This window comes from Chiloscyllium punctatum, chromosome 8 (assembly GCF_047496795.1).
Source record: "Chiloscyllium punctatum isolate Juve2018m chromosome 8, sChiPun1.3, whole genome shotgun sequence".
In the NCBI taxonomy this organism is placed as follows: domain Eukaryota; kingdom Metazoa; phylum Chordata; class Chondrichthyes; order Orectolobiformes; family Hemiscylliidae; genus Chiloscyllium; species Chiloscyllium punctatum.
The window spans coordinates 85,433,812-85,457,683 of NC_092746.1; the positions used below are offsets into that span (position 1 = coordinate 85,433,812).

A 23,872-nucleotide genomic window follows, 5' to 3' on the forward strand; every position below is an offset into this window, starting at 1 on the left:
TTCTACTCTATCCTCTGACTGTCCCCTTCACTATCTGCTACTCCAATCTTAGTGTCATCTGCAAACTTGCTAATGAGGCAACCTACACCTTCCTCCAAATCACTTATGTATATCACAAACAACAGTGGTCCCAGTACAGATCCCTGTGGAACACCACTGGTCACAGTGAAAAACTCCTTTCTACTATTACTGTCTCCTGTTGCTCAATCAGTTCTCTATCCTTCTAGCTGGAACACATGCAACTTCACCTTCATCAGCCTACCATGGGGAACCTCATCAAACGCCTTACTGAAAGTACATGTATATGATATCTACATCTCTTCCCTCAACGGTCACTTCTTCAAAAGAATTCTATCAGGTTTATAAGACATGACCTTCCCTGCAAAAAAAAACGATCAGCCCATTTTCTTCCAAATGGGAATAGATCCTATCCCTCACCTCCCCTACTACTGACATCAGGCTCACAGGTTTGCAATTACTTGGAGTACCCCTGCTACCTTTCTTAAACAAGGGGACAACTTTAACAATTCTCCAGTCCTCCGGGATCTCCCCTATGTTCAAGGATGCTGCGAAGATATCTGTTATAGCCCCAGCTATTTTCTCTCTCGCTTCCCTCAGTAACCTGGGATAGATCCCATCCAGACCTGGGGACTTGTCCACCTTAATGCCTTTTAGAATACCCAACACTTCCTCCCTCCTTATGTCAACTTGACCTAGAGTAATCAAAGATCTATCCCTCACCTCAATATCCGCCATGTCCCTCTCCTCAGTGAATGCCGATGCAAAGTACTCATTAAGAATCTCACCCATTTTCTCTGACTCCACGCAGATCTTTCCTCCTTTGTCCTTGAGTGGGTCAATCCTTTCCCTAGTTACCCTCATGCTCCTTACATATAAATAAAAGGTTTTGGGGTTTTCCTTAACCCTGCTCGCTAAGGATATCTCATGATCACTTTTAGCGCTCTTAATTCCTCATTTCAGATTGATCCTATGTTCCTTTTATTCTTCCAAAGCTTCATCTGTCTTCAGTCACCAAATCTTATGCATGCATCCTTTTTTCCTCTTAGCTAGCTTCACAATTTCACCTGTTATCCATGGTTCCCTAATCTTGCCATTTCTATTCCTCATTTTCACAGGAAGGAGAGGCGGGGTAAACTGTCCCAGCTCCAGGAGTGTATGCAGAACCTGCTCCTGCTGCAGACGATGGGGGTCGATGTCACAGAGGACCACAAGGAGGTGAAGGGCCAGCAAGCCTCGCTCTTTGTCTTGGAGGCCTTCAACATAACCTTCCAGTCCAGGGTCCGCTCGGTGGAGCAGGACGTGACGTGCTCACCTTTCTTCTTCCAGAAGGTGCACAAAGAGAGCTCCGTGCTCAGCAGCCCGAAGGAAGAAGATGGCTCAATATCGTCATCTCAGGCTAATGTCATGAGGATCAGCAAATCCTTCCATGCCAGTCTGTATGACGCGAAGCCAATCGACAGCGCGGCCTCCCAGTTGGTCCTGTCCTCTACCACGGAGGTCTTAGACGACAGAACATGGGAGAGGGTGGACCAGCCGGTATCTCTGGATGAGCTGACCAAGGCCCTAGAGTCCTTCCAAAAGGATAAAACTCCCAGAAACGACGGCTTACCGGTCGAGCTCTATTCTGCTCTGTGGGACTTGACTGGCTAGGACCTGCTGGAGGTGTATGTCAGTATGCTTCTGGCAGGTAGCACGCGTGAATCCATGAGGAAAGGCATCATCACCCTCATCTACAAGTGGAAGGGGGAGAGGGAGGAATTCAAATTGGAGACCAATCTCACTACTGAATGTGGACTACAAAATTTTATCAAAGGTAATCGCCAACCGGGTCAGGTAGATCACTGAGAGTCTCACACACCTCATGGATACGATCACCTACGTGCAGGACAGAGGGGTGGACACCTGCCTCATCAGCCTGGACCAGGAAAAAGCCTTTGACAGGATATCACACAGGTATATGAGAGATGTTCTCTCCAAAATGGGCTTTGGGGAGGGAATCTGCAACTGGATCAGACTGCTCTACACCAACACAGTGTCAGCGCAGTCTCAATCAATGGGTGGGAATCAGATAGCTTCCCAGTCAGATTTGGAGTCAGGCAGGGCTGCCCTCTCTCCTGCCTTGTTTGTGCGCTGCATGGAGCCATTTGCCGAGTCCATCAGGAAGGATGCGAGCATGAGAGGGGATTCTATTCCTGGCAGCATGGGCCTGCAGGTTAAGGCCTCCCTGTACATGGATCATGTCGCCGTTTTCTGCTCAGATCTGCTGTCCGTGCATAGAGTCCTGTGCATATGTGACCAGTTCGAATGGGCCTCGGGGGCCAAGGTAAACAGAGGCAAGAGCGAGGCCATGCTCTTCGGGAACTGGGCCGACCAATCCGCGATCCCCTTCACTGTCAGGACCGACCACCAGGTGTTGGGTACTTAGTTCGGGGGGGGGGCGTGCGCCAAGTCTTGGGAGAAACGTATCAGCAAAGTGAGGCAGAAATTGGGTATATGGTAGCTACATTCGGTCTCCATCGCGGGAAAAAACCTGGTCATCAGGTGTGAGGCACTGTCACTGCTGTTATATGTGGCACAGGTCTGGTCTATTCCCAGAACCTGTGCCACTGCAGTCACCCGGGCCATCTTCTAATTTATATGGAGATCAAAGATGGACCGGGTCCGAAGGGACTCAATGTATAAAGATTTGGGCAACAGGGGAAAAAATACACCCAATGCCACCCTCACCCTGATGGCCACCTTTGTGTGTGGCTGCATCAGGCTGTGCGTGGATCCCCGGTACACAAACACCAAGTGTCACTACATACTGAGGTTCTACCTATCCCCGGTGTTGCGAAGGATGGGCCTGGCCTCGCTGCCGTGGAACGCTCAGAGTAGTTGGACCGTTCCGTACCACCTGTCCTTCATGGAGAGGTTTATGAAGAAAAACACCTTTGACCACAAGTTCATCAGGAAGTGGTCAGCACGTAGTGCCCTTGAGACCCTTCGGGAAAAGGAGAGGGCGGATCCTATTGAGTGGTTAGACTGTCAAAGCCATTTGGCAGGATGCCTCATCGCCAGAACTTTCCAACAAGCACCAAGACATGGCTTGGCTGGTGGTGAGAAGGGCTCTGCTTGTGAGATCCTTTATGCACGTCCGGACTCAGTCGCACCGCACGCTGCCTTGAAGTGGCTGCGGGGGGAACGAGACTGTCACACACCTCCTTCTGGAACATGCCTACGAAGAAGTCTGGAGAGGAATGCAGTGGTGTTTGTCAAGGTTCGCCCTGAGCAGCGCCGTGACGCAGGATTTTGTGCTCTACAGTGTGTTCCCTGGGCCATACACAGAGAAGAACATCAACTGTGCCTGGAGGATCATCAACTCTGTGAAGGACGCTCTCTGGGCGGTCCAAAACCTGTTGATTTTCCAGCTGAAGGAATTGACCCCGACTGAGTGTTGCAGACTGGCACATTCCAAGGTCCAGGACTACGTGCTGAAGCTTGGGGCAGCTGCCACCAAGGTGCGGTGGGGAAAGACCACCGTGTAACATCTGCCTGCCTAAAGAAGAACAGGGGGCCCACACAGTCATTTGGGCTCTGCTGACGCCTCAGCTAAATATATGGACATACGATTGATAAATGTATAGACCTGTATATACAAATGATAAATTCTGATCTCTGTATGCAAAGGAATGGAATGTTTACGTATGTATGGCATGACCAACTGTACAGACCATCAAAATATTTTATGAATAAAGTATATTTTTGAAATAAAAAAATTTTCACAGGAACATATCTCCTCTGAACTCTAATCAACCCCTGTTTAAAAGCCTCCCACATATCGAACGTGGATTTCCCTTTCAACAGCTGCTCCCAATCTAAATTCCCTAGCTCCTGCCGAATATTAGTATAGTTGGCATTCCCCAATTTAGCACTCTTCCTTTCGGACCACTCTCGTCTTTGTCTGTGAGTAATCTAAAACTTATGAAATTATGGTCACTATTCCCAAAGTAATCCCCTACTGTAACTTCAAACACCTGGCTGTGCTAATTTCCCAACACCAGGTCCAGTATGGCCCCTTCCAGAGTTGGACTATTTACATACTGGTCTAGAAAACCCTCTGGATGCTCTTTACAAATTCTGCTCCATCCATACCTCTAACACTAAGTGAATCCCAGTCAAAATTTTCACAGGAACATATCTCTTCTGAACTCTAATCAACCTCTGTTTAAAAGCCTCCCACATATCGAACGTGGATTTCCCAGTCAATGTTAGGAAAATTAAAATCACCCACTACCACCACCCTGTTGCTCCTTCATCTTTCCATGATCTGTTTATATATTTATATCCCTATCTCACATTTACTATTCAGAGACATGTAGTACAGCCCCAACATCGTTACCGCATCCTTCCTATTTCTAAGCTCTGCCCATATTACCTCACTGCTTGAGTCCTCCATAATGCCCTCCTTCAGCACAGCTGTGATATCTTCTTTGACCAATAATGCAACTCCTCCACCCCTTTTACCTCCCTCTTGATCCAGCGTGAAGCATCGATATCTTGGGATATTTAGTTACCAATCATACCCTTCCCTCAATCAAGTCTCAGTAATAGCAATAACATCATATTCCCAGGTACTAATCCAAGCCCCAAGTTCATCTGCCTTACCTACTACTAGTGTATGTCCTGGTAGCTATGGAGAAACTGACTCAAAACTGAAGCAACTGTTGATAGTTCATGTGGCCGTTCGATAAGTAAGCGAAGTAAAATATAGTTAAGACATGGAACGTTTTCTGTAGCATCTGGGCTGTTGTGCTATTACGCAGCTGACCACTTGTGCAGCAAGTGTCACATGCTGCAGAAATTCAAGAGGCAGATAGCTACATGGACAGCATGCTCAGGTAGCTGGTCACACCACAGGCTAAGAACACAGTGGTAGAAATGAAATGGGTAACTGCTCGGTAGTCCAAGAAAACCAGGTAGGTCATAGAGATGCACAGCACGGAAACAGGCCCTTTGGTCCAACTTGTCCATGCCAACCAAATATCTGAATCGTCCCATTTGACATCATTTGGCCCATAACCCTCTAAACTCTTCAAATTCATATACTCATCCAGATGCTTTTTAAATGCTGTAATTGTACCAGCCTCCACCACTTCCACTGGCAGCACATTCCATACACACACTACTCTCTGCGTTTAAACATTGCCCTTTAGCTCCCTTTTAAACCTTTCCCGTCTCACACTAAACCTATGCCCGCTAATTCTGAACTCCCCCAACCCAACCCATGCCCCTCATGATTTTATAAACCTCTAAGGTCACTCCTTAGCCTCCAACACTTCAGGGAAAACAGTTTCAGCTTACTCATCCTCTCCCTATAGCTCAAATCCTCCAACCCTGGCAACATCCTTGTAAATCTTTTCTGAACCCTTTCAAGTTTCACAACATCCTTCCAAAGGAGGCAGATCAGAATTGCATGCAGTATTCCAAAAGTGGCTTAACCAATGTCCTGTACAGCCACAACATGACCGCCCAACTCCGATACTCAATGCTCTGACCAATCAAGGTAAGCATACCAAACTCCTCCTTCACTAATCTACCTACCTGCAACTCTACTTTCAAGGAACAATGAACCAGCACTCCAAGGTCTCTTTGTTCAGCAACACTCCCCAAGAGGTTCCCATTAAGTGCTTTTCCAAGATGAAGCACCTTACATTTATGTAAATTAAACTCCATGTGCCAGTCCTGATGCAGGATGCCTGTTAGTTTCTGCTTGCTCAGTGGTTTGTCATTTTGGCTACTGGAGTGAGAATATTGGATCGTCAGAGGAGTGCAGTCAAAGTCAAGTTGCTCAGCTGTACAGGAAGGGAGAAAGAAACAGACAAGCGGAGTAATGATAGGGGATTCATTAGTTAGGGGAATGGACAAGCTTTTTTGACTCTCAAGCTGAATGACTCGAAAACTCCAAAATGGTCTGTTACTTTCCTGGCACCAGAACAAAGGATGTCTCAGAGTTGCTGCTGGGTATTCTTCTGGCGAATATCGAGAGATCAGATGAAAAAGGCCCCTAAAGCTAATTTTGAGTAGGTAGGAATGAAAGCAGGACATCTAAAGCATTAATCTTTACTTCTAGTCTAATGGCCTAGTGAGCACAGAAATGGGAGAACTCAGCGATTGACCATGTGGCTGAAGAATAAATGTGGAGCAATTTTTGTGAGGTTTTCTGCCCAGTTAAAGGGCAAGTAGGACCTGTGCACGATGGACAAACTGCATCTTACTAGAACTGGGACTAATCTCCTTAGTAGGCTATTCGCTACTGATGAAACACTACATTAAACAGTAACTTTGCTTTTGTTTTCACAGAAGATAAAGGAAACATCTCAAATACTAGAAAAACACAGGCGCTGTGAAATTGAGGAACTAAAAGAAATTAATATTCATGAAGAATACTGAACCAAGTTGATAAAATCACTAGACCAATTCAGTCCTATAACATTGAAGGTGGTAGATGGAGAGCTGGTTGTTAGCTTTCAAAATTATTCAGCTCATTGCTTAAAAACAGATACATTGTTGTGGCTCTTTATCTTGCAAGTCTTGCAAATTGCCCTGATGAATGCAAGGTGAAAAGTTGTGACAAGATGTAGCTTTTTCCTTCAAACAATATTCAAGTTCTGTACAAACAAACAAATAATCATTAGATTCTGGAATGTTTCCTTGGGGCTGAGAAGCGCAAGTGGAAAGAAAATGTAACTATTTATGTATAATGTAGTAGATAGGAGCAAGAGTAGGCCACTTGACCCCTTGAGCCTGCTCTGCCATTCATGGCTAATAATCAAACTTAATATCCTAATACTGCCCTCCTCATATCCCTTTATGCCTTTAGCCACAAGAGCTGTATATACCGCGTCCTTGAAAAACACAATGTTTTTGCCTCAGCCACTTTCTGTGATAGTGAATTCCATTGTAGAGAAGAAAGGGGAGAGTGAAGAACAACAGGACTGTCAGTTTGATATCAGCGCTTCGAAAAATGTGAGAATCAATTATTAAAAAATGCGATAACCAGACAGTAGGTTTGGAAAGTTAGATTGATAGATTCTTGTTGTCTCGGGGAATTAAGGGCTACGGGGAGAATGCGGGTAAGTGGAGTTGAAGTGCCCAGCAGCCATGATTGAATGGCGGAGTGGACTCGATGGGCCGAATGGCCTTACTTCCACTCCTATGTCTTATGGTCTTATGGAAAATCATGGTTGAAAAACCTGATAGGAGTTTCTTTTTAGGATACTACCTGTCACACTGACAAAAGAATGCAGTGTATTTGGATTTTTCAGATGGCTTTTCATAAAAGTCGAAGAGTGTGGCACTGGAAAAGCACAGCAGGTCATGGAGCATCCGAGGAGCAGGAAAATCGATGTTTCAGGCATAAGCCCTTCATCAGGAATGATGAGATCCCAGTGAATAAAATTAGAGTACATGAGACTGGGAAAACCATACTAGTATAGATTGAAAGAAAATCAGAAACGTCACAATGGAACTGAAACATTGGTCACCGCATGAGTCTACCGACCGGCTGGTAACTTTCAGAGGGCAAGATGGTGACTGGCAAGGACCTCATTACCAGGAAGGCATAGTGAGGGCCTAAGGATTTCATTGAGCAGCCCCCCTGGAACTGACAGGGGGTCGCAACCAGTTCCCCACAATGGGCAACACAGTATCCTGGTCTTTTTTTAAACAGTAAGCTCAAACATTGATGTAAATACCACTTGCAAACTACAAATTTCAGAGTGCAGAGAGTTGAAACAGTGACAACCTAAATCCCACATCCTACATCAGAATACTGTTCGCTCTATGATTCAGGCCATTAAAAAGCCAATGATATGTCAAACCCAATGAAAAATGATGAATTCCAGGAACAGAAAATGGTACTCTTGAAAACGTGAGAAGCAATAAATGGATTTATATATAATAAGAGTTTGGTTAAAAAGACATTCAGGTAGAGGAAATAAATTTTGCATGACTACCTTTATGCAACAGCCAGCACAACTACAGTATTATTAGATATGACCTGCCACTCAGGGAATATATCTTAGGAATACAGAACAGGAACCGCAATGCTTCCTCAAAGTATGGAATGTGCTGCAGGCTGGTACAATTGCAACATTTAAAAGGCATTTGAATGGGTATATGAATAGGAAGGGTTTGGAGGGATATGGGCCGGGTCCTGGTGATTGGGTTGGGATATCTGGTCGGTATGGACGGGTTGGACCGAAGGGTCTGTTTCCATGCTGTACACCTCTATGACTCCATATTCTGTATGCTCCAGCTATGCCTTTAAATATGAAACTGAGTCAACATTTCTAAAAGCCCAGTGCATAACACTCATTTCATGAACTGTGTTCTTAAACGAGCATCTTAGTACCTGTACATAATCCAGCTCCATGCGCTGGTCCACCTTCTTTAACCTGTTTAACAAAGATGGTGTCCATGGGCTCCAGCTTGCCTCTAGTTTGTCCTGTATAAAAAAGGAAGGCTCATTAGTCAATTTAAGAGAGCTTGTTTCACACTAGACTGTGAAATTTTCAAGCTGAAAATATTTTTTCAAAAAGTATTAATTAATTAATATCAAGACTATTTAAAACAAATTCCACTTAATTCCATCTAACATCAAAGTTAGGGGATTCATCTGAATGAATTAAATAACAGTAATCAAAACCTTATTAGGCACAGAACATCAGCTGTTTTCTGGCTCGATGAGGATTTAAGGTTTACAGATTACTACAATCCAAAAATAACCCACTAAAAATAATTCTGTTGAAACATGCACAACAAAACAATGTTATCAAGTTATTTGCTCTTGGCAAACTGTAAATATTCCAATGCCTGCAACAACAACCCCAACATATGAATTAGAACCAGAAGTCAGCAATTTGGTCCTTCAACCTGCTCCACAATAAAATGAGTTCCGAATTCCACGTTCGCATCTCTCCTTGATTACCTTTGACTTCTTTTTATTTATGGGACGTTGGTACTGCTGCAAGCCAGCACCTATTGCCCAATGCTGCCCATTGCTTTGCAGTCTGAGATAGACAACACCCCAGGCTAAAATAGGAAATTTCCTTCCCTAAAAGGATATTAAAAAACTTGGTGAGTTTTACAATAATCATCAGTGGCTACATGGTTGATATCAAGCGAGACTTTCAGCTTAGAATTTTATTGAATTCAAATTCCTTGGTAAGATTTGAACTAATATATCCCCAGAATATTAGCCGGGTCTCTAGGTTACTAGTCCAATAGCACTACCACAGAACCACCACCTGCCCCCACTAGACACTCCCTTACCCTTAAAAATATTTAGTGACCTCCACCTCAGCAGACATGATTGCAATGTTACACAACCTTACAAATCTCACAATACCAGGTTGTAGTCCAACAGATTTATTTGGAAGCACTACCTTTTGGAGCGCTGCTCCTTCATCATCTTCATAAGATTGTAAGTCAAACTCTTATACTCCAAAAGCTAATGCGTCAGAATAAACCCGTTGGACTATAACCTGGTGTTGTGTGATTTTTAACTTTGCACACTCCAGTCCAATACCGAAACCTCCAAATCATTACACAACCTTAAGAGAAAAGTTTTCCTTTATCTCAGTCCTAAAATAACAACAAAAAGGTTTAATCAGGTTAAATAAATTGTCACGAGGGGAAGTTAGTCAGAAATGTAAAAATAGACTGCTTAACAGCAATTGTCTTTTTTCATAGAGTGCTTACAGTGTGGAAGCAGGCCATTCAGTCAATCAGATCCATACCAACCCTCTGACGAGCATCCCACCCAGACCCACCCCCTACCCCTATAAATCATCATTCCCCATGGCTAACCCACCTCGTCTACACAATCCTGGATATGATGGTCTATTTATCACAGTCAAACCACCTAACCTGCACATCTTTGGACTGTGGGAGGAAACCGGAGCACCCGCTGGAAACCCACATAGACATTGGACACAGTTCAATATTTGTTGCAAATACAAAGTTCAGAAGTACTGTAACCTACAAGACAGCATAAGACTTAAATGCAGACAAGTTGCTGAAATAGGAGGACAAGGGCATGACTAAATGCATAAGTGTAAAATAACGTCCTTTGATAAGAACAATGCAAAGAGACAACATAAAGGATATAATTCCAAACAGGATGCAGAAGCAGAAGGATATGGGGATAGGTGTGCACAAACCAGTGATGCTAGCTGGAAAGGTTGCGTGAGAGATTAATAAAACACACAAGATCCTGGACTCTATAAATAGAGGCATCAATTACAAACAGCAAAAAGGTTACAATCAACTCGCATAAAACACTGGTTCAGTCTCAACTGTAACATTATGACCAGTTCTGGGCTGCACACTTCAGGAAGGAGAGACAGACATGAGCCAGGGTGCAGAAACGATCCACGAGAATAGTTTGTCATCCTTGGGACTAGTTACATAGATTAGAAGAGTTGGGGTTTGTTCAGGATTGTTTTCTTTGGATAAGGTCGTGGGGATCTGACAGAAGTATTCAAAATCATGAGGGCACTGGGCAAAAGTATATAGATAGAAACGATTCCCATTAGTACAAGGATTAAAAACTAGAATTCAGAATCATGGAAATTTCTAGGATCAGACTTGCATCAAATTAGAATCAAACTTACAAAGCAAAGACAGGTGACAGGTCAGAAAGATTGGACAAATAAGAACAAAGAATGACTGAAAGATTAATCAAGAAGGAAAAATAGAGTTTGAGAGAAAGCTAACCAGAAATGTGGTGTGTGTCTATAAATGCTTTTTAAAAGTTATCACCAGGAGTCTTTTTCCTATGGAAAGTGAGCCTGAGAATTACTAGTAGAAAAGGAGCTGAAAGCAGATTTGGTGAATGTGTGCTGTGCATTAGTCTTCACTAGAGAGGTACAAGTAAAATCCCAGAAATAGCTGTTAAAATATGAACTAAGAGGAAGTGAGGAACTCTGGAAATTTGCAATCAACAGATAAGTAGTGCTGAGGAAAATGTCCTAGTTGCAAACTAAGCCACTGAATCCTGATGAACTTCATCTGAGCCTCTTAAAAGGAGTCAGTAAGTCAGGTGGTTCATGCATTGGTTTTATTTCTTCCAAAATGTTTCAGAATTCTCTAGATTCAGGAACAGTTCTACAGTATTACATTGCCAGTGGGATGGCAGATGTAGTTTAATTCAGATAAATGCAAGGTGTTGCACTTTAGTAAGACAAATGAGGACAATTACTGGTAGGACTCTGGGGAATGTTGTCAAACAGACAGACCTGGGGTGCAGGTACATCGTTCCTTGAAAGTAGCATCACAGGTAGACAGATTGGTGAAGGCAGCGTTTTGCATGCTTGCCTTCATCGGTTAGAGCAAGGAGTACAGGAGTTGCAAAGTCATGTTATAGCTGTACAAGACTCTGGTGAAGCCACATTTGGATTACTACATACAATTCTGGTTGACCTAATATAGTAAGATCGCTATTAAAGTGGAAAAGGTGCAAAAAAGATTTACAGTGACATTACTGATACTGGAGGGTTTGAGTTACAAGGAGAGGCTGGAACTTTATTCCCTGGAGCTTAGGCTGAGGGGTGACCTTGTAAAAGGTTTGCAAAATCATGAGGGACATAGATAAGGTGAATAGCCAAGGTCTTTTCACTAAGGTAGGGGAGTTAAACACTATAGGGAATAGGCTTTAAGGTAGGAGGGGAAAGATTTTAAAAGGGACCTGAGGAGCAACTTTTTCATACAGAGGGTGATGTGTACACAGGAACTTTGATTATCCAGCATTCGATTATCCGGCAAGATTGCAAGGTTCCAATGCTTGCCTAAACTATGCTATGCAGCATTCGATTAACCGAATGAAATACCCCTTGCCCGTATCCTTCAGATAATCGAGGTTCTTCTGTATATGGAACGAGCTGCCAGAGAAGGCAGGTACAATTATAATATTTAAAGGACATTTGGGTAGGAACATGAATCGGAAAGGTTTGGAGGAATATGGGCTAAATACAGCCAAATGGGACTAGTTCAGTTTAGGAAACTTGGTTGGCATTAACGAGTTGGGCCGAAGGCCCTGTTTCTGTGCTGTATGTCTCTATGACTAAAATAGTATTGCTAACACTTTTTTCAGAAAGGGAGACAAAGTAGAAAACTACTTTGATTAATTACTTTTCCTCAGTATTTACAGTAGGACAGGAGGACAGTTTGCCAGAAGCCCTAAGAAAATTAAGTATTGGAAACAGGGAAAGAATAAAATTAATATAGATAAAATATTAATAATGAGGAAATCAATGTAATTCAAAGAACAGTACAGTATAGGAACTGGCCCTTCAGCCCACCAGCGCCAATTCATGATGTCTTTCTAAATTAATTCCAAGGTATTCCACAGGCCAAATGCTCCTGCCATTTCAAACCTTATCAGCTAAATCTACTTCATCAACTACAGACAATAATTCAGAAATTGATTACACAACATAATCCCCCAGTCACAAAACTCAGGTCTCTCACCCCCACTCTCCAATCCTAGCAGGCCACAACTACAAACAGTAGTTTCTCTCCAGACACTGCTCACTGTCGGCACACTTGGTTTCCTGAGCAGTCAAGCCACTTTGCTGTCGCCCCTTAACTCAGATCCACACTCAATTTGACTGACCTCCATTCCTCAGGTATTTATCATAATGCTGTTGCTGTTCACCCTAAAGTTTGCACACCTTTTTTGTTGCTGCTGTCACTGTGTGGACTGACCTCGATCTAGGCCAACACTTCAGGTATTTATCCTATTACTGCTGCCGTTGACCCCCTCTCCTTTTCTGTTGTTGCTGCTGCTGCTACTCAGACTAACAAGAATGATAAATTCCCAATATGTGACAGTTTCCTTCTGAGGATGTTAAAAGAAGTAGGGGAGCACAATGAAAATTATACTTAAGGCATCTACAGTTTCCTAGATACAGGTGTCATCCCTCTGGATTGGAAAATTACATATGTCACTCTGCTTTAAGAAGGGCAAAAAAAATGAAAACCAGGGAATTACAAACCAGTTAGCCTAACATCTGTGGTAGGAAAATAGTTGTAGTCTATAATCAAAGGGGAGATAACTGAACTCCTCAAACTTCCAGTTGATCAGGGAGTCAGCATGGATTCATGAAGGCTACATAGAACAATACAGTGCAGAACAGGCTCTTCAGGCCTCATTGTTGCACCGACCTCTGAACTATTCTCAGTTCGTTCCCCTACACTATCCCATCATAATCCATGTGCTTATCCAAGGACTGTTTAAATCTCCCTAATTGGCTGAGTTAATCATATTGGCAGGCAGGGCATTCCATGCCCTTACCACAGAGTAAAGATCTTGCCTCTGACATAGATTACCATTCAATTTGTAGTTATGCCCCCTCATCCTAGGAAAGACTTTCATTGTCTACCCTATCTAATCCTCTGATCATCTAGTATGTCTCTATCAAATCCCCTCTTCGCTATCTTCTCTCCAATGAGAAAAGACGCAAGTCCTTCAACCTTTCCTCATAAGACCATCCCTCCAGACCAGGCAACATCCTGGTAAATCTCCTCTGCAACTCTTCCAGTGCTTCACATCCTTCCTGTAATGGGGCAACCAGAACTGTACACAATATTCCAAGTGCAGCTGCACTAGCGTTTTGTATAGTTGCAGCATGACGTTACGGCCCCACAACTCAATCGCTCTATCAATAAAACCCAACACACCGTATGCCTTCTTAACGGCACTTGCCTAATACACCTCATTGAATTTATTTTTGAAGAGTTGACTATGGTAGTGAATAGGGGAATGTCCATGGACATTGTTTATCAAATGTCTTTTGCAATTCGATATAAAGTCCCTCAAGAGAGTTACTAAGGTAGAAGCTCACAGAACTCACAAATTACTGACATGGCTAGGAAATTGATCGAGTGGTAGGCAGAAGTTAGGGATAATGGGTAGGTGTGCAAATTGACACCAGTGGTGTCCCACAAGAATCTGTGTTAGGGTCTCAACTATTCATATTATTTACTAACGACGTGGATAATGGCACAGAAAAGCGTCTATTCAAATTTGCTAATGACACAGTTAGACAACATTGTAAACAATGTAGATGATAGCATAAATATATAAGGGCATATTGATAGACCAGATAAATAGGTAAACTGTAGTTTATGGAGTACAAAGTAAGTGAGAGATTATTCATTTGGACTGAAAAAGTATAAAACAGGGTACTTTCTTGATGCTACCAAGTTAAATAGTTGATGTCCAAGCAGACTTGGGGGCTTAGATCTTCAAAATGCCATGAACAGCTACAGAAAGTAATCAAGCTAGCTAATGGAAAGCTGGCCTTTATATCTTGAGTGTGCAGATGCTACGCTGCAGTTATCAAAAACACTGGCTCGATCTTACTTGGATTAGTGAGAGCAGATCTGAACGCTACACTTTAGGAAGAATGGAGGCTCCATCTACCACCCCCTGAGAAAAGGGGCAGGAAGTGACTTCACCACAGGAAATGACATCACAAACCCAAAGAAACCCAAACTTATAAATAGAAAGCAGGAAGTTTCAAGCATTGCTTCGTGTGAGATCCACTGAAGAGGTTACCTAGTAAGGTAACGAAACGTCTGAAAATGAACCTTTCAGCTCAGCAAGCAAACCTACATCCAGAATATATTGGAATTGTAGAGAGTACAACATAGGTTTCCAAGACTGAAACGGGGATTTGACAGGGTTTAAATTATGAGGAGGGATTCAAAAATCAAGCCTGTTTTCTCCAGAATTTATAAGGTTGTGGTGTTCTGATCAAAGTCTTCATGAAAATTAACAGGAAAAGACAGAGGAAATAATTAAAAACTATTCCACTGATTGAAGAGACCACTCAGGAAAGATGTTAGGAAGCACTTCTACACAAAGGGTAGATGTTGTTTGGAACTCTCCTCCATAAACAGCAATGGATGCTGGATCAGTTGTTAATTTTAAATTTGAGGTAGATAAGCTTTTGTTATCAAAAGTTTTTAATCTATTTGAGCCAGAGACCAAAACTGCACACACTATTTGAAATGTGGTCAAACTAAAGTTTTATACACCTGCAACATGACTTGCCAAGTTTTATACTGAATGTCCTGACTGAAGGTAAGTATGCCATTTGCCTCCTTTACCACCTTATCTAGTGGTGTTGCCATTTTTAGGGAGCTATAGACTTGCACGCTAAGATTCCTTTGTATATGCTCCTAAGGGAACGCCCATTTACAGTACGTTTTCCTCTTGCATTTGACCTTCCAAAATGCTTCAACTCTCACTTGTCTGAATTAAATTCTATACTAGATTAGTGGTGCTGGAAGAGCACAGCAGTTCAGGCATTTCGCTGCTCGTTGGATGCTGCCTGAACTGCTGTGCTCTTCCAGCACCACTAATCCAGTATTTGGTTTTCAGCATCTGCAGTCATTGTTTTTACCTCGCTGAATTAAATTCTATGCTGTTTCTCCATCCAACTTTCTAACTGATAGATATCCTGCTGCATCCTTTGACAACCTTCATTATCCACAATGCCATCAATTTTCGTATTGTCTGCAAACTTACCAATCAGACCAATTATATTTTCATCCAAGTCAGTTATATACATTAAAAACAGCAGAGGTCCCAGCATTGATCTTTGATATTAGTAGTATATTGGCTGGCTAACAGAAAAAAAAACAGTACATATAAATGGGTCTTTTGCAAGGGCAAATCAGCATCTTTTAAATCAGTGCCTTTTAAATGTTGTAACTGTACCAATCTCCACTACTTCCTCTGGCAGCTCTTTCTATACACGCAGCACTTTCTGCATGAAAGAGTCGTCCATTAGGACCCTTTTAGATCTTTCCCCTCTCACCCTAAACCTATGCCTGCTAGCTTTGGAATTCACAAAGAATTCCAAAGACCTTGACTATTCACTCTATCCATGCCTCCCATGATTTTATACACTTTCGTAAGATCATCCCCCAGCCTCCAATGTGCCAGGCAAAATAGCCCCAGCCTATTCAGCATCTCACTGTGGTTAATCTTTTCTAAACCTTTTCAAGTTTCACAATATCTTTTCTATAGCAAGGAGGCCAAAACTGAATGTAATATTCCAAAGGTAGCCTAACCAATGTCCAGTACAGTACTTGGCTTTATTCCTGATGAAGGGCTTTTGCCCGAAACGTCGATTTCGCTGCTCATTGGATGCTGCCTGAACTGTTGTGCTCTTCCAGCACCACTAATCCAGTATTTGGTTTTCAGCATCTGCAGTCATTGTTTTTACCTAACCAATGTCCAGTACAGCTGCAACATGACTTCCCAACTCCTATACTCAATACACTGAACAATAAAGGCAAGTACCTTGTCCAACTGTGACTCCACTTTCAAGGCACTATGAACCTGTACTTCAAGGTCCCTTTGTTCAGTAACACTCCACAGAATGTTACCATTAAGGTATACAAGTCCTATGCTGATTTGCCCTACCAAAATGTAGAACCTCCCATTTATCTAGGTTAAACTATATCTGCAACTCCTTGGCCAATCAATTCAAAAGAGTACAAGGTCATTTGATTGAAAAACAAGATTGTGGGCTTGACAAGAGACATGGAGATGATGTTTCTTCTTCTGACAAGATTTAGAGCCAGGATTAAAATTAAGGGGACCCATTTAAGACAAATAGGAGACGTTTTCTTTTGTGTTTCATACGTCTTTGAAACTGTCTTTCTCAAAAGCATCCTTCAACGATACCTTCCAAATCTACGACCTCTACCTAGAAACAAGAGAGCAGTAGAAACACGGGAACATAATCAACTGCAAGATCCTCTCCAAGCTACACACCATCCCAATTTGAACGATAAAGCCAATCTTCCACTACCACTGGGTCAAGATCCTAGAATTCCTTTCCTTTCAGCACTGTGGGTGTCCTACACCCCATGGACTCGGAAACAGTTCAAAAGTCAGCCCACCATCACTTTCGCCTGGGTGCTTAATGTGGTTGGTGATTTGTTTGTCAAGCTGGTGGGTTGTCAAGCAGACATTGTGTCACCATGCTAGACAATATCATCAGTGCAACTTTCATGAAGCACTGTTGTTCTACTCTGCTTGATATTTATATGATCTTGTCCATTAAGATGGGGGTTGTTATTTCCGTTTTTTTCTGCAGTGGTTTGTATATGGTGTCTACTTATATATACTTATTGATGGTATCCCGAGTTGAAAACCAGGCCTCTAGGAATTCCTGTGCATGTCTCTGGTTAGCTTGTCCTAGGATGGTTACATTGTCTCAGTCAAATTGATGGCCTTCCTTGTCTGTATGCATTGAGATGAAGGAGAGTTGGTCATGCCGTTTTGCTGCTCTGCTCATGTATTCGGAAAGCTAGTTTTCTGCCGCTCTGTCCAATGTGATGTTTATTGCAGTCATTACGTAGGATTTTATATTCTGTTGGTCTTGCATGTTGTGGGTATGAGGTCTTTCATTCTTCTTGAGTAGTTGGCACAGTGTAGCTGTGTTGGTGTGCTACCATGACTCTCATTGGTCATAGGAGTTTGGTTGTAATTTCTGATTGGTCACCCTATCCTGTATCAAGAACAGATCAGAAATAACAACCAGATCCCCCCAACCAGTTCACAGGCGGTGTCAGAACTACATAAATCTTAAACACACGTATGGTGACTATATCAATGACTGAACAATGAGTATACAGAACTTTATCAAGGCAGTGGTTTTCGCTACAACTAATTTATACTTCTTTCTTTTGACTTTCTGGACCTCACAATTATCATAGAATCTATACCCACGGAGCTTAAGTCACAGTCCTCAAATAAATCCATGCCTCTTGCAGGTTTGTGCAGAATTTGGATGTCAAAAACCGGTCCTCTTAAACAGGATTATAGATACATTATTCATAGCCTTACAACCATTAAGCTACATTACAGCAGGATGCACTATCACTAGACTTGGAGGATGTTAATGACAGAAATGGGGTCATGGAAGTGGGGACTATATGCAAAATGGCCCCCATCTCTCACCCCAACTGAAGACCATATTCAATTGGTTCTCTCATTGACTGACTGCTTCAGATTTGGTGATCTTTCAGGACCCTCAGTGGCTCCAAAACCTGAACGTTCTAGGTCCTTGAGAATTTCAGTTGTTAAAGCTGAAAGAGAGCAGCTGGCATTCACCTTGACAGGGGTTACACAATTTAGGAGATAAGTATAAGAGAAAACTGATAACTCACCAAGGATATGCATTTGGGAATGTGTCAATGTTTTGTTGGAAGTTCTATTTCATATAAGTGATCTCACTGCACCATTTTTATACCTTGCAAAATATTCCATCAAGTATCTACTCAGTATTCATATAAAATGAGTGAAAGACAAATCACCAAAAACCACATCCCCTGGAAAAAAAAATTAAAAACTCATTGAGAATTCATAGGCCTACAATGTGTGGCTAAAGGACTGCTGAGTGCAATCGATTAGGGTGGGTTTATGCTGGTGATGGGACAAGTCATATGATTTTATTTATGAACCTCTGCAGTAATATGGTATCCACAGTAGCAATGTACATAGCTGATCTCGCAGGTTCCCGATTTTCATGTTCCTCTTCTTCTGAAGCTAACTGATGACCCTATTCAAATTTCACAAACTACAATCCTTTCTTCTGAACGATGTGGCAAATCACTATGACTCCTGGCACCGTCACCAGCGAGGACTAAAGGGTAACCCTAGAAGCACATCTGCACCAAGCTAACAACTTGCTCTGCAATGTTGCTGATGATTGTTTGGTACTGCTTTGCCTCAGTGGCAGGGCACCTCACAGGTGTTATGAACCAATCGGAAGGGAGCATATTTCTCATTTTCCAAGGGCAATCCTCAAATTTAATTCCTGGAATGAAAAGTTTAGAATGCTACACAACCATAGTATGAGTCCCTCACGACAGTTCCCAGGAAATCTGATCCATAGCTGCTTCAACCTCTTCTTTTGGTTGGACCTAGTTGTGGTGATGTTTCTCACCTAGAAAGGTGAATCAGAGTTCCCACTCATTACAGGAGACTTGAAATATAGTTTAAAACTTACAGCAAGTGTCTAATGCATTTATGTACAACCACAAGATACTGGAGCAGAATTAGGTCTTTTCCCTGGAGTGTGGGAGTCCAGAACTAGAGGGCATAGGTTTAGGGTGAGAGGGGAAAGATATGAGAGACCTAAGGGGCAACTTTTTCACGCAGAGGGTGGTACGTATATGGAATGAGCTGCCAGGGGAAGGCTTGTACAATTGCAACATTTAAAAGGGACCTGGATAGGAATATGAATAGGAAGGGTTTGGAGGGACTTGGGCCAGGCAGGTGGGAATAGATTGGTTTGGGATATCTGGTCGGCCTGGACGAGCTGGACTGAAGGGTCTGTTTCCATGCTGTACCTCTCTATGATTTTAAGTCTGCTCCATGATTCAATGGCTGCTGTGTTTCTCAACCCAATCTTCCGCCTTGTCCCTCTCATAACCTTCTACAGAAATGAGTTCCACAGATTCACCTCTCTCTGGCTCAAGAAATTCCTTCTCATCTCAGTTCTAAAGGGTCATCCCTTCACTTTGAGGCTGTGCCCTAGAGTCCTAGTCTCACCTGCTGGTGGAAACATCTTCTCCACGTCCACTTTATTCAGGCCTCTCAGTATTCTCTAAATGTCGATGGAATTTCCTCCCTCATCATTCTAAACTCCACTGAGCACAGACCCACAGCCCTCAACAGCCCCCCCATATGCCATGATAAATCCCTGGTAGCACTCAAAAAGAAACCAAAATAAATTAAATTGAGGGCAACTGATAATGTGGAGATACCAGGGCTAACGGATTGGGTATTCTAGAGGAACTGCAGAAGCTCAGCGTATGTTGCTATACCCTGTAATGCAGGCAGTATCCCCTGCAATGACTACCTCCCTCCTGAGCACCTGATCATATCACAGCTTGTAATTGCTGCTCCAAAAGTGAGGGTATTTCTCTTCCAATGTATTATCAAAAATATTCCATACTGACTACTCCAAAGTTCTGAAAATTACAGGAATTCCCCAAACTTTTACTGTTCAATAAAACTGAGCATTTTATTTCGATGGCAGGATCACAACTTTAAATATCTATCTGAACAACAAATTCAGACTTCTGAGCTTCAGAAAACTCATGCTGGAGATGTTAAACTTAAGCTTAGCAAAATTCAATGCATAAAAATCCTCACATCTGATAAGGATGTTAAGTGCTACAAAAAGTGCCTGCATGCAAAGTTCTGACAGTGAAGACTAGGACACTCATGTGTATACAAATGAGCCACCACTAAATCTTGAGTGCATTTGTTTGAACTGGGCTGCAATCACAAAATAAAAGATTCTAACTTGCCCACAACATATCCAATTCATGGATGGGATATGGAGTTGTGGCATTGATAGTTGGGGGCAGAGAGTGAATTTTCACCATAACATGCTTGGACACCACATATTAAACACCCAGACAGATCAGTCCATTCATTAAAATGTTACGTATCCACATCTATCCTCTTTTATAAAGCTTAAATCTCATCATCATGGTTCGATTGGACAGAGAGACAGAGAGGGAGAGAGAGACTGGTTTCTTCTTTGACAGAAGAATTTTTACCATGCTAACATATGTTAGGCAAAAGAAAACATGCAACAAATATACACAATGAATAGAATAAATTAAAAAGAAAAATAACAATAGGCTTGGCATCTCTATGTTCTACCATGGTTTAACTTGATTTAGGATTAAACATTTTGGATTTTCAAAGTCATATTATTGTCAGTTAGAAAGAGGAGTTAAGGAAATTAAAGCAAAGCAAGTTTCTTGAGTTCTTTCCAAGATTAATAACATCACTACATGGAATATTGAAACCAATGAAGTTCCATAATTTGAGAGCATTCACTTCACCTGTTAAATCTTATTCAGTTACAACCAATCAGGAAAATGGATCTTTAACAGGCATATCTTCTATTTAATCCCATAACTCCATGTCTTCTACACACTTGTTGTATAATTTACTCAATGTTATTTTGCCAATGTATAATTTATTTAACTCACATCACAAGTACACGATTGAAACAGATGGAAAAAAAAATTAGCTGCATGTCAATTCCAACTCAAATTTAAATGGTAATAGTAGCCAAACTTTAGTTAAAATTTTATAGTTTGAACATAAGCAGGTTAGTGTTTCAGCTTTGTAGTGCAATCTCAAAAACAATTCAAATTGAACAAGTTATGCAGCTTCACAAGCAACACATGTACAGAAAAATATTGCTTCAAAACAATGTGAACTTTTAAAAATTAAATCAGAACCCATTGTGATAAACCATCTGTGCTGTCACAAAAACTTTGCTTGTGTTTACTTTCCAAACTATCCACATGCTTACAAATTAGCACAGTGTAATCATTTTCTAAAGCACAAGAAAATACAATAGGATGAATTTAAATTTCCTGCGAAATGAACATGCACAAAAAATATTGTGGCTTGTAGCAGGTCTGTGCTTAAAACACAAGTGTGACTTAAAGGGAAAAATATATTAAAGTGCCTTCAAAAATCAGCTTACCAGCCAGGATATCACTACATAAACCTAAGCTAGCATCTTTACTGAAAAGTTACTTGAGCTGCAAGGGATGGATGCTGTTAATGGGTCCAACTAGTACAAGCCAAACCAAACTGGTTACTATATATGCTTGAATATGGAGGATAAATTAATCCTCCAAGGGCAGTTCATTTTTCTACTTCATGCAGTACTTGCATACCCTTCAGCAGAGGAAATAACCTCTGTGACTCCTTTTTCTTTCTTTTGTGAAAAAGTTTCCTTTACCTGTGAGAAGATGAAACAAGCTGATGGGACAATTTTATTAAAAGGCTGGAGCTCATGAATACTGTCATGCAGCAAGAATCACTTGCATATGCTTCGATACAATGATTATCTAATCATCCCAAAAAACTAAAACTGAACAACACATTTTGGGCCACTAATGGATCAATTCAAATTTCATAAACTGTCACTTTAGTTGCACAAATTATAATGGGTGAAATTGCAATATTTTGAAACAAAAACAGATAACTGTAATAGTCACTATCAAGGTAACAGATAATCCAACTATTCAACAAATAACAGCAGCAAATTAGTACAACTAAGTCTTGCAACCACACCTCCTCATCGCCCCCCCCCCCCCCACCAGTTTCACCAGTTTCCAAATCTCCCCACTCTCCACCTCATCCCAGATTCAACCCTCCAACTCAGCACCTCCCTCTTGACCTGACCTACCTATCCATCTTCCTTCCCACTTATCCGCTTTACCCTCCCCACCGACCTATCACAATTGCCTCCCATCTGCATCCATTTATCACCATTCCATCTACCTTGCCCCCACCCTACGCCCACCCCCCATTTATCTCTCAGCCCCCTGCCCCCTCCACATTCTTAATGAATGCTTATGTCCAAAACGTCGACTCTTCTGCTCCTCAAATGCTGCATGAACTGCTGTGCTTTCCCAGCACCACACTTTGTCTCCAAGAACGTCGTGTGACCAAGTGGTGTGGTGGTTTTAAAGTCCCTTTATTAAAAAAAATTCATGTAATTATACATGGCACTCATTTCTGTATAATCTTACAGATTGTGCAAAAACATGCTGAAATTAGATTACCTAGTGATAGAAAATTGCATTTTCAGGAGGATGAAAACATGAGTCCAGAGGTTTTGATACCTCATCTAAAAGACAATACATGGCAATGCAACATTCCATCAGCACTGCACTGAAATAAAAAGTAGATTATCTGTAATTGTTTAAGTCTATGGAACAAGACTTAAGTGCACAATCTTCTGACTGAGAGACAATAGGAGTGACAATGAAGTAGGACTGACATTTTAGCCACTGTCTAGGATGAACTAGTTCATGCAGTCAGAATCATAAAGCATAGAAAGAGGTCCTTCAGCTTACCATGTCTACGCCAACCAACAAACACCAAATTATACTGATCCCATTTACCTGCACTTAGTTCTTAGCCGACTATGCCCTGGCAGTTTAAGTGCTCATCCACATGCTTCTTAAATATTGCTGGAGTACCTGCCTCCAACACCCATGTAGACACTGTATTCCAAACCTCTACCACCCTCTGGGTGAAATCATTTTTCCTTATATCCCCTCTAAACTATTTATCTCCTAACGTGCGCTTTCTGGTCTTAGACACATCTGACATGGCAAAACAATTGTCACGATCTACCCTATCTATGCCTCTCAATTCTGTATACCTCAAATCAGACACTGCCTCTGCCACCCTCAGCATCGTCTGCTTCAGCAAAACAAACCCAAACTCAGTCTACTCATGTTCTCCTCATAATGGAGATTTTGCATTCCAGGCAGCATCCTAGTGAATCTCTTCTGCATCCTTTCCAGTGCAATCACATCTTTCTGATAGTGTGATGTCCAGAAACGTGCACAGTATTACATCTGTGGTCTAAACAATGTTTTATACAGTCATAATAAGACTGCCTTACTCCTACAGTCTGTGACCTGGCAATGAAGGCAAGCACCATGTATGCTTTCACCACCATGGTAATACATGCTGACATCACAGCTCTATGGACTTGTGCACTAAGGTCCCTTTGTTCTTCAGGACTCCCAAAGGACCTCCATCCATGGTGTAAATCCTTAAGGCCTCCCAAAATACATTGCCTCTCACCTATCAGGATGAAATTCCATCTGTCAGAGATCCGCCAATTCACCAGTTGATTAGTATCAGCTTGAGATCATCCTACTCAATAATCAACAATTCCTGTGTCATATGCAAACTTATTAATTATACCTTCTACATTCA

General features: G+C 41.9%; 1 protein-coding gene across 4 annotated transcripts in view; it reads right to left on the reverse strand.

Annotated features, from left to right (window-relative positions):
• The window catches only part of LOC140480713 (rho GTPase-activating protein 21-like), a 232,140-nt gene that overhangs the window by 90,241 nt on the left and 118,027 nt on the right, over positions 1-23,872 (reverse strand). For all 4 annotated transcript variants that reach the window (XM_072575976.1, XM_072575977.1, XM_072575979.1 and 1 more), the window contains one exon: positions 8,417-8,509. In XM_072575976.1, the coding sequence (XP_072432077.1) occupies positions 8,417-8,509 (93 nt within the window). The remainder of the gene's footprint in view (positions 1-8,416; positions 8,510-23,872) is intronic.